The 12,386-nt window shown below is 38.7% G+C and overlaps 1 protein-coding gene and 1 non-coding gene across 2 annotated transcripts; one reads left to right on the forward strand and one right to left on the reverse strand.

Moving 5' to 3' along the window:
- Positions 1-5,989: 5,989 nt before the first annotated feature.
- Positions 5,990-6,097, reverse strand: LOC145118052 (small nucleolar RNA R71). The gene has a single exon (XR_013713036.1). It is a non-coding gene; the product is annotated as a small nucleolar RNA R71 (small nucleolar RNA).
- A 2,849-nt stretch (positions 6,098-8,946) lies between these two features.
- On the forward strand, positions 8,947-9,348 carry LOC145112448 (uncharacterized). Its single transcript, XM_079048611.1, has one exon. The coding sequence runs from the start codon at positions 8,947-8,949 to the stop codon at positions 9,346-9,348; it is 402 nt and encodes a 133-aa protein (XP_078904737.1).
- The last annotated feature ends 3,038 nt before the right edge of the window (positions 9,349-12,386 follow it).

Here is a 12,386-nt window from a genome sequence, read left to right on the forward strand (position 1 = left end):
TTCTGGACTTACACTCAAATATTAAGATCAAAATCTCATATCTCCTTCGGATCCAGACTTTGGGACTTCTTTCACTTTAAGCTGATCTCACATACTAACTCGTGTTTGAATTCAAACCATGTTAAGAATCAGCTTCGTGTTTACTTGATATATAACTTGTTGTCATTTATAGTTCCTTTACTTTTCCGCACTTAAATTTCCGCAACTAACTATCTAACAACTCTAAGTTCTTATTATTGTTGAGCTTTATGATCCTTTGAGATTAACTTATTTCCGCAATCTATAACTTGTACTAATGTTTGTTCAAGTGTTTCTCAAAAGTTTTTCTCTCAACAAAATCTCCAGTGGAATGCTTTGTAATATCTTGGCAAAGTCTCTGTGACTTTGGTTCCTTGACATTACAAAAGGATTATTGCATGAAAGTTTAGACTCTAACACATTCTAGAAGTGACAAGAATTTGGTATTCTTACACTTGTAATAAGGATTTAGAATTGTGAAATGAGTATAATTAAAAATGTATCAAATTGATCTATTTCACAAAGGAAGGACCATAGATAAACATGGTGTGCATGCTAAGAGCATGGCATGATGGATGTTTTAATTCAAGTATTCAATTGATTGTTCCAAACATTATACAATGAATAAAGTCTAATTAATATGATGATTAAATAATAAGTGTTTTATTATATTCAAAAGTTTTGAGACCATATTGAATTAGGTTATTCTTGTGTTTTACTTCGCATGTTTTACTTCCCGAATAATACGATTATTCAAACATCCACAGTCGATCATACTTTGGAAGTAAGTAGTGAATTAAGACTGTCATGAATTCGACTGTAGATTGTCTAAGTGCTTAGACATAGCAAATGTTTGCTGCAGTGTTCATGGGTACTCCTGAAATAGGATTTGAGTATTGGATTAAACCCACGCTCACTTAAATCACTTCATGGATTCTATCACGAGTGATTGTGAGACGATAATATCTTATATTCTTGAAACGGAGACATATAGTTGTTGTTTACGAGTAAGTTGTGCATTGATAATACGTAAACGCATCAGTAACTTGATGTTATAAAACATATTGTTGTGAATGATTTGATGAGTAAATTGTACAAGCATATGAGTCAAAGTTTATCTATTCCTTTTACCCTAAATGGGTTGAAAGTGATATCTGTGGGCCCCTCGATGATTTAGTGATGACACCCTAAGTGCTTAGCCAAGCCTGGACAGATTTGATTTGTTCAATTAGTCAGTCGTCATAAATCGAAAATCGAGAAACAACTATTGGACCGAGATTGATTATAATCCATGTCTCATGTCCATACGACATCTTGTAGTATGGAGGAATATTTGATTCCTTATCTGAGGACACATCACTGACTAGGTCAGAGTTCGACAACGACTTTTGGTAACTAAAATTTGCTAGTCAATTTGGTAGTTATACTGGCAGTTATAGTTATTAGACTTATCCAAGTGGGAGACTGTTGCATTAGGTGTCTAAGCCCATAACTATAATTGGTATAAACTTGAATTGATAGTAGCAATGTCCTTTTGGGTTGCCTTCAAACCTGTAAATTGAATACGATAACTGTTAGAGAGAGAAGAATGATTTATTAATTTAATACTTGGTTAATATATTAATTTGAAATCAAGATAAATGATTTATTAATATATTATGGATATAATATATTAATTAGAAATCATATTGTTTAATTAATATTTTATCATAAATTAATTTGGAATCAATTTTGGGATTAAAGGAATTAACTGAAACTGTAGGGACTAAAGGTGACATTGTTTAAAAGTTGAGCATTGAGCATTCTAGAACCTCCCTTAGAGGGGTGGAACGAAATCTAGAGTGTCCTAGGGTTTCCTTGGGCTCTAAGGGTGCCTTGGAAGCCTTAGGGAGGAAGTTAAGGGATTAGGGAAATCTAAGATACACTTGCCTTATCCTAAACCTTCCTTATCACCTATATAAACCCCTATAGGGTTGGATTTCATCCCATGCACTCCAAGAAAGGCTTAGAGCCGAATTTTCCACTTCCTTCTCTCTCTCTCCATAGTAATCATTGGTTGCTAGGTTTGTTTGTGAGCCATTAGAGGCGCGACACATGTGGCGCTTGCTACCAAAGTTCAAGATCTTCAAGGATTTGTATGTTATTACAATATAACAATAAAGGTATGTATCCTAACCCTAATTATATGTTAATTTTGAAAATTACATGTGCCTCCTAGGGTTTCTTATTTTTGTGTTCAATGCTTGTATGTCTAATAATGAAAACATAGATTAGGGATGGAAATGGGGTGGGTTTCGGGCGGTCTTGACCATCCCTGTCCCCATCCTCGAGTGTCTAACCTCGTCCCATACCCATCCCCATCCCCAACGGATGCGGGGAATCAAATCTCCTCCCCTTTGTATTTTGGGCTATTCCCCAACCCATCCCTAACCCATCCCGAATTTATCAACATAATAAACTCAACTTACACAAAAAAACCAAGTTTAATAAGCGATCAAAATCAAATGCCATAATCGGATTTTGTTTACATCAATGATAAAGTTTAACAAACATCAAAACGAAAAGTGACGATTTGGTATATAGATCGTCGAACAAAGTGACAATTAACAAACAATTGGAATTGAGAACAAAATTTGATATACAGACTCTATCTCTGATGGTCTAATATAGATCAATTCATCTTAGTGGACTTAATTCAAATCCAATAATATATATATATATATATATATATATATATATATATATATATATATATATATATATATATATATATATATATATATATATATATATATATATATATAGTCATAAAAGCGGGGGCGGGGCGGGTTGGGGATTGTTATATCCGGCCCCAGCCCCATACCTGGTTTTAGCACAATGGGGATCACATGCCCCGTACCCGGTACCCGTTTTGGCAGGGAATACCCATCCCCGATTGGGGCGGATCAACCGGGTTCCCCACCGGGTCAGTTGAAATTTCCATCCCTAACATAGATCCTCAAATTAGGGTTGCATTTACACATAGGATTGTTTGCTATGTATAAAACCCATCAAAGTGTACTCATAGAGTACGCCCCACGTACTAGCCACATACCAAAATGAAAAGAATTTTTCATTAAGGGGCTAAAAGGAAACTTACCAAATTACGAATGTTACAATTCTTCCCCACTTGAATCTGACTTTGTCCTTGATGTCCGCTGCCCCAAACAACTCTAGGTAATGCTCCCTCATATCGTCCTCCGGCTCCCATGTCCATTCTGAACCCTTGAGATGCTGCCACTGGACTTTCACCAACTCAACAGCCTTGTTCCTCAAGGTTTTCGTCTTTCAGTCAAGAATTTCCGCTGGTCTCTCGATATAATTCAGGTGATAATCCACCTGAATATCCTCCAATGGAACCACCACTGAATCATACACTAAACACTTCTGCAGCTGTGAGACATGGAATGTGCTATGGATTTGACTAAACTTCTCGGGAAGGTCGAAGCAATAAGCAACCTAGCCCACACAGGACAAAACCCTGAAAGGACCGACGTACCTGGGGCCCAATTTGCCCCTCTTCCTAAATTGGATGACAGCTTTCCAAGGTGACACCTTTAGGAGAACCATGTCCCTGATATGTGCATATTTATACACATATTTATACAACATATTTTAATATTTTAATCACTTTTATGCCCTTATTAGAACAAAAGATACTTAATTTGCTATGAATCGTGTTGTAGGTACGAAAAGACATGCTTGGAGCGAAAAGGAAGCTGGAAGCTAGATTAAGGAAGCTGGGAGTTGAAAGTTTGGATTAAAGCTCTAAAATGAAGAAAAATATGCCCAACACGTCGTGGTTATATCACCACGACGTGGCAACTTGAAGAATCCCGATCAGCTTAGAAGACTTGGAGAATACGGGATAAGCACGATAATCACGGCGTGGTGGACCCACCACGACGTGGTGCCCTGATTTTGGGAAAAGTATAAATAGATCACTCAAACCTCCGAATAAAGACTTTTGGCTCTGGAGAATTCGATACTTTTGAAGGCAAAACACTGGAATTAAGGCCTGGGAAGCAAGGATTTCATTCACAATCTTGGAAGAAGGAGCATTAAGGAAAATTGAAATTACACTTCGATTTTTCATTAGTTTTAGCTATGTCAATTACTATAAATTTCGTTTTTGTGACTTTGTTTGCTGAAATCATGAGCTAAATACTCATGACTTTCGTTTAGCCTAGGATGAGTTGATTAATTGTGGTTGATTTTATGGTTTGGATATAGAGATTTTGTTATTTGTTGATTTAGCTTATTAAAGAACCTCAAGTACTTTTGATAACTATTTTCTCTTCTTATTCCTGAGTTTGATTAGGTTAGTATGACTATCTAACTTAGTTGAATTTGAATCTTATGATCTTGTGATTTGCAAAATTGTAGGACTAGAGCTTTGAACAAAACCTAGGGTTAAGTAGAGAAGTGGGTAAAAGAGTATATGAGCTAATATATGACGACACATCATGTATTAAATTGAATCAATAAACCAAATTGGTCAATTAGTTATAAGTCTAATCAATTCGAACTAAACACTAGTGAACTTGTAAGTTTGTCCGCCTGATCACCGAATAAATAAGCTAGTTTGCTAAAGGATTAAATTGGTGAATACTAATTAGTCATCTTAGGAATCGGTAACTTAAGAAACTAAATCCATTGCACTTCCATAAATCAACCATAATAGCAACTAAATCTGAAGCTAAACGAAAGTTTCTTATTCACCCTTGGTTAAATTATACTTGTTACTTGCTTTAGTTTAGTGTTAGCTTAATTAAGTGAATTTTTAGTTAAGTTGATAATTTAAGTATCTAGTCCTGCAAAACTAGGAAAACAAAACCTTTTCTTAATTAATTAGTGATTAGTTAATAGTAAATAAAGTAGTTTAAGCACCGTTCCTCGAGTTCGACACTCGTTCTTACCATTGCTATACTATTGCACGATTAGGTACACTTCCTAGTGTGTTTAATAGTCTAGTGAAGGAAATAGCTTTTATAAATTAAAACTTGGAAAAAAATATAAACACATTAAATACACATCAAGTTTTTGGCGCCGTTGCCGGGGAACGGTGCAATCTTAGCTACTTTAATCTGCTATTTTATTAGGTTTAGAAGTTGATTAGTAAGTTTTATTTTTATTGTTTTTATTTTTATTAGGATTTATTTGCTTTTGACACACCACGACGTGGTAAATTCTACCACGACGTGGCATCGTAGCAGTTAGGACTTTATTTTTTTTATTCCATTTTTGTTCCTTTTACGTGTTTCCTTTGTTTATTTGCAGATCGTTTATGACCCGTGGATCAAAGTCATCTTTGATTCCACCACTTGAAGACCCGGAGTCCGCTTTTCGTAAGAACAAGGACAAGACCGACGAAGATACTCCGAAGAAGTCACCTTTCAAGAGTCTTAAATCAGTTTTTGGTAAAAAGAAGGGAAAGAAAGCAGGGGAATCCAGCAACACAAGAGAAGACACCGAGTACGAGACCGAGAAGGAGGAAAGTGTTACCGATTTTGAAGAAAGTGATCACGAAGAAGAACCCGCCAACACCATGGCCAACATTGCTGACCTCTCGATGGAGGCGTACATGAAGAGAGTTCGAGATGACACCGGACCAGGGCTCGTGTACCCCGCCATACCCACCACTGCCACTTTTGAACTGAAAGGACACATACTCACCGTACTAAAGGAGGTTCCTTTCACCGGAAAGGATCACAAAGATGCTTACAAGCATCTTGATGAAGTAAACGACATTGTCGACTACTTTAACATCCCAAATGTGCCAAGAGAAACGGTATTGTTAAGAATGCTCCCTGTCACTTTTAAGGGAGCCGCTAAGGATTGGCTAAAGGCACTACCACCAGGCGCGGTAACGACATGGGCTAGGATGCGTGAACTGTTTTTGGAACAATTTTGCCCACCATCCAAGGTGGCTAAGCTCAAAAAGGTAATTGCAAATTTTGAGCAACAATAGGGGGAGTCGTTATATGAAGCATGCGAGCGCAATAAAGGTCTAATAAGGAATTGCCCCCAAAAATGACCTTAATGTGCAACAAGAGGTCTCGATCTTTTATGATGGGGTGAACGTCACTACTCGACAACTTCTTGATTCTCAAGGGCCCTTAACTAAGAAAAATCCGGCGAAAGTTAAGCAGCTCATCGAAGAATTCTCTAAACATTCTAGAGAATACCATAATCCACGGAATGATGTAACAAGGGGTTCGGCTAATGCTGCTTCGGATGATATGGCAGCGGTAATGGCAATGTTGCAAAGCATGGATAGAAGAATGACTAAAATGGATCAAACAATCCATGCTATTCGGGTTGGATGTGAAAACTGCAACGGGCCGCATTTAACTAAGGAATGTAACCTTGATGAAAATGGAAACCGAACGGTCCAAGCTTGCTACTCAAGTGGTGATCGTTTAGATGAAGATTGGAGAAAGTCTAAGAAGAAGTGTTTGCCCTATGATGAGTATAAGATGTCCAAGGAAGAAAAGTATGAACAAAGAGGGAGAGGTTTTTACCAAAAAGAAGAACGACCGGTTGAAAATAAATCTGATTTTGAGACTATGCTCACCCGATTTGCAGCAACATCTGAAAAAAGGCACGAGGGAACTGAAGCAACAATTAAAGATCAACAATTAGCAATTAAAGAGCAACAACTAATGATGAAGGAACAATAAGAGATGATGAAAAACCAACAAGCACTTCTGAGAAATCAACAAGCTTCGATCCTCAATATAGAGAAACAACTTGGTCAACTAGCTATATAATTCAATGAAAGACCACCGGGAGGACTTCCGGGAAATACCAAACAAAACCCGAAAGGTGCACACATCCAAGCCATCACCACTAGGAGTGGAAAAATTATTACTCATTTGACTCCCATAGACAGTAACAACCCGGCCAAGGAGAAGAAAGAAAAAGAGGAAAATCAAGGAAGCAAATCTGAACAGTCACCACGACGTGGCACTGATGCAACGACGTGGAGAGAAGCTAAAAAGAAGATTGATGAACCCGTAAGGCCATACCACCCACCATTGCTATTCCCAAGTAGAGCAATTCAAGAGAAGCATGCTGAAGATTATCAAAGGTTCTTAGATTACATAAAGTCTCTTGAAATCAACATTCCCTTTCTTGAGGCTTTAGTAGAAATTCCAAAGTATGCCAAGTTTTTAAAGGACCTATTGACAAACCGAAAGAAAATGGAAGGATTATCAAAGGTAGTACTGAAGGAAACTTGCTCTGCTGCAATGCTAAACATGCTACCGAAGAAGATGGGTGATCCAGGGAGCATAACTTTACCATGCCAATTCGGGAATCTAGCAACAAGTCATGCTCTAGGTGACTCAGGAGCAAGTGTCAACTTGATGCCATACTCATTCTTCAAAAAGATTGATCTTCCCGAACCAAGACCGGTCCGCATGGTCATCCATCTAGCCAATAAAACTATGACCTTTCCAAGGGGTATTTGTGAAGACCTTCTAGTGAAAGTTGACAAGTTCGTTTTTCCCACAGATTTCATTGTGTTGGATATGGAGGAAGACGAGCAAGTCCCCATCATCCTTGGAAGGCCATTTTTGAGTACCGCCTGAGCTTTAGTAGATATAAGAGAGTCCAAACTCACTCTAAGAGTTGGAGAAGAAGCGGTTACTTTTGGAGTTATTCGGGCAATCAAACATTCAAGGGTAAGTGATGATACGACATTTTATGTTGATGTGTTAGATGAAGTACTTGAAAAAGAGCTAGAGGGTTGGAAAGAAGAAGAAACTGAGGGGTTTATGGTTCTTGAGGAAGGAAATTTTGATCCCGAAATGGATATACAAGAGTTGGAGAAGCTATTAGAAGAAAGTGATTATAATGAAGAAATAAAAAAGGCAGAAGAGGTACCACGACGTGGTGAAGAGAACCCGCACTTGGAAGAGTTAGAAGAAAACGATATTGGAGATGATTTTCCCGAAGAATATCTTTTGGTCATAGCAGGAGAGGTACCATGGTATGCGGATTTGGCCAACTATTTAGCAAGTGAATATATTCCAAAAGATTTGACCCGACAAAAAAAGAAGAAATTCTTCTCAGAAATCAAGTACTACTTTTGGGATGAGCCATATCTTTTTTCGAAGCTGTGCAGACAGTATGATAAGGAGATGTGTATTTGGGAAGGAAAGTTGAGAAATCTTGAAGCATTGTCATAGCGGGCCCACCGGAGGACACCACGGAGCGCAATATACGGCTACAAAGGTTTTTGATACCAATTTTTATTGACCTACTATTTTTAAGGATGGTACTAAATTTTTCAAGGAATGCGATTCATGCCAAAGGTCGGGAAACATTTCATCACGAAACAAGATGCCTCAAAATAGCATTCAAGTTTGTGAGATATTTGACATGTAGGGGATTGACTTTATGGGACCTTTCCTAATGTCAAAGGGCAATAAATATATATTGGTAGCAGTCGATTATGTATCCAAGTGGGCGGAGGCACAAGCATTACCCACAAATGATGCTCGAGTGGTGGTTCGGTTCCTTAAAAAGCTATTTTCACGGTTTGGAGTTCCTAAGGCTTTAATTAGCGATCGAGGCACCTACTTTGCTAATGATCAATTGACTAAGGTGTTGCAAAAATATGGTGTCCATCATCGATTCTCAACATCCTATCATCCCCAAACGAGTGGGCAAACTAAAGTTACAAACCGGGCATTAAAGAGGATTTTAGAAAGATCGGTTGGAAGTAATAGAAAGGAGTGGTCGGACAAACTTGACGATGCACTTTGGGCATTCCGTACGGCATATAAGACACCTATTGGTACTACACCATATAGGTTGATTTATGGAAAAAATTGCCACTTGCCAGTTGAGATAGAGCTTTAAGCGTTTTGGGCCTTGAAGATGTGTAGTTTTGATATCGCTGAAATTTGCACCAACCGGTTAATGCAAATGAATGAACTTGAAGAACTTAGAAATGAAGCTTACACAAGTTCATTAATATATAAAGACAAGACTAAGAGATGGCATGACATGAGACTAAAAGGTAATAAGGATTTTCATGAAGGGAAAAAGGTGTTAGTTTTCAATTCAAGGTTGAAGTTATTCCCGGGCAAATTACAAACTAGATGGGACGGGCCATTTGTTGTCAAACAAGTTTTCTCACATGGAGCTATCGATCTTATCTCAAGAGACGGGATCCCTTTCAAAGTTAATGGCCATCGAGTGAAGCATTATGAAGAAAGCATGCCAAGTGAAGAAAGAGAGGGTGAAATCGTCAAATTCACACGAGCTGACACGACGTAAAGTGGGAAGGAGTCCGGCTTATGACTCCCCAAAAAGAAGCGCTTGCAGGAGGCAACCTGTGGTTTTGAGTTTGCATTTTCTTTCCTTTTATTTTATTCCATTTTATTAGTTTTTGATTTATTTTGGTTTTTAGTCTCTCATTCTTCTGATTTGTTATGGAGTTTGACGTGGGGTATGGCATAAAACGAGTTTGGGGTGGTTATTTTTAAGAATTTGATAATTAATAATGATTTTTAACACACCACGACGTGGTGAAAACCACCACGAGGTGGTGATTTTCCAGAACACGAAAAATGGAGATCAATTGACTCACCACGACGTGGTTATTCTAACACGTCGTGGCAACAAAAAATACTGCTGTCAATTTAGGGTTTTTAAACTTAAGTCAAAACAATTTCACTTTCTACACCACCCCATCTCTCTCGTCGTGCCAGCCTCCACGAAGAACTCATTCTTCTCTCCATCGATTTCTTGTTTTTCTTCCCTAAAAGGTATGATTTTCTAGTGATTTGCTTACTTTTGATGGTTTAGTAGGGTAGTATAGAGCATCTATTTCCTGATTAGAACACTTTTAGGGCTAATTTTAGGAACCTAGGGTTCCGATTTTTGCAAAAATCGGACCAATTTGTGGATGTTTTGAGCCTTGATTTCGTTACCATTCTACTACATTTTATGCCTAGAACAAAACCTGAACTTGGATTGAGTTGATATGGTGTTGAATCTGGTGTGATTTAACCAAGGTCACGAACACGTCGTCGACCACGACGACTCGTCGTGGTGATGTTTTTCACAGTCTTATTAGTTTTGTTTTGATTATAGTGATGCACATGATATCTTGTGTGGTCTTTATGGTTATTTTGCAGACATGGCTAACAGGTCTAGGCAAAACCAAGCCGGAAGTTGTTCCCACTTTCCATGGTACAACTTTCCACGCAAAGTAGGGCCTGAGATTTACGCGCGATGGAATGCCAAACTCAATTCATTGAAGCAACGAAAGGTGCACGTTACGCTCAATGGAAACCGGATTGTTAGAAGCAATGGATCCATTTCTTGATAAGGTGTTTGAAAGCGTTCATGGACCATTTGTTTGTATGGGATGGAGAAGGATTTTTCAGATTCAAGAGACTATTTACAAGGACTTAGTGGTGGAGTTCTTATTTACTGTTTCATTTGCAAGGAAAGCTGGTATTTATGCGGATGACAATTTGACTTTCTGCCTTGGTGGTGAGAGGAGATCACTGAGCCTTGCTGATTTTTCCCTCAGAATAGGGATTTATCTTCCATCTGAAGTACATTCAGAACTCTACCAACAATATATTGCGGATTGTGTGAGTGATGTCGAGGGGTTCAAGGCTGAAGTGCATTGGTATACTTTAGCTAATGGTGCCTATTCGAAAGGGACAACACAGGAGAGCGATATCCGTTCTCCTATTCATCGCTTACTTCACCGACTTATCAGTAACACTGTGAATGAGCGCCAAGAGGGGGACAAATGTCCCACTATTGATGTTTTCTTCCTTTGGGCACTTACTTCACATGGTGCCCGTGTGGATTTACCTTTTCTTTTGGCGGAATTTCTTGCGGTAAGGGCGGCTAAGGATAGACGTGGCTCCCCTTTGTATGGTGGCATGCTCATTACTCGTCTCGCCAATTCCTTTAGAGTACTTTAAAAACGCGAAGCTGTGATGTTGACAGTAGAGGCACAAAATCCGTTTTCTGTTCTTCTTTACAAGCGTGCAAATATCGTTGTTGATCATGGCTTTGTTAATTTTGGCATTCCGGATGATACTCCCCGCCAGCGAGTTCCAAGCCGAGGCAGGCAGCGGGGTAGGGCAGCTGGAGAGGACGAGCCACCGGTAGTACCCGAGGATGAAGAAATGCCCATGGACCCGTACAGTATTGCTAGGCGAAGGTTTGAAGATAACTTGGCAAGGAGTAGCAATTATACCAACATGGGTATCGACTATCTTTTGGAGCAGATGCATTTTGCCCGGCCCCCTCATTTTCCTCCTACATACCCTTACGCACCAACTTGGGACGAATTATGGAGGGAGCAACAAGGTGGAGCTGGTGGAAGTGGTGGTGGAGTAGACGATGAAGAAGATTGGGAGTTTATCCTTTTTATTTTGATGGTTTTTAGAATTGTTTTACTATGGTTTTATTTTGTTTTGTTTGGTACTTGAAAAACTTATGTGTTTGTTTTGGTTGCTTGGACAATGTTTCCTACTTGTATTACCTTTTTCCTTGTCTTAGTTCCAGGTACTATTCTAGAGTCCAAGTAAGGGTATATTTGGCAAGTGAGAGTTCGTTATAGTGAAGGTTTAGAGAACGTGGAGAGAAGCGAGATTAGAGAATATTTTTCAGGTGTTTACTTGAGTCATAGAGAGAAGCTTCATGTCTTAGAGCTTTATACAAGAGATGGTGTCATATATAGTTCGCATTTCAATACATTTCGGCATCAGATTTTGAGTTTTTAGGACTACCACGACGTGGCAATTTCCACCACGCCGTGTTGTCGCATGAAAAAATATCAAAAAATGTTCTGTTTGGTCCAACACGCCGTGGTAATATCTACGACGACGTTGTGCTTTTCGAGTCACTTTTCAAGCCCGCTCTCGTATTTCCAGTAGTCTACGTGTTCCAGAATGGCGTGCATACATTTTATTAATTCTCATGGTATGGATGAGCTGTTCCCATACCATAGAATTTTATTTTCAAGCCTAAATGAAGAATTGTACCAAGAGACTGCTATTCTCTTTTCCACTTCTGTGTCCACACGTTCGAGCGAGTTAGAAGTCTTTTCCATGAATCGAGTCACATCTTCTGTCCCAGGGGAGTCTGTTCCTTTTTCTCCCTCTTTTTAAGTTTATATTTTGCATACCATGCGATGAGGGCATTGCATGAAATAAGTGTGGGGTAGGGGGTATATAGCATGAGGAAAAGCATTTGATTTTAAAACTTTAGTTTCTAAATAGTCTAACTTAGGAAATTTAGCTAATTAAAAGTTTTGCTAGTATAGTATTAGATGATTCGATGAG

This window comes from Lactuca virosa, chromosome 5 (assembly GCF_052849685.1).
Source record: "Lactuca virosa cultivar CGN04683 chromosome 5, Lactuca_virosa_CGN04683_v6, whole genome shotgun sequence".
Lineage (NCBI taxonomy): Eukaryota > Viridiplantae > Streptophyta > Magnoliopsida > Asterales > Asteraceae > Lactuca > Lactuca virosa.

Coding starts and splice junctions, on each gene's coding strand:
- LOC145112448 (XM_079048611.1), top strand. CDS start 8,947: ATGTGTAGTTTTGATATCGCTGAAATTTGCACCAACCGGTTAATGCAA.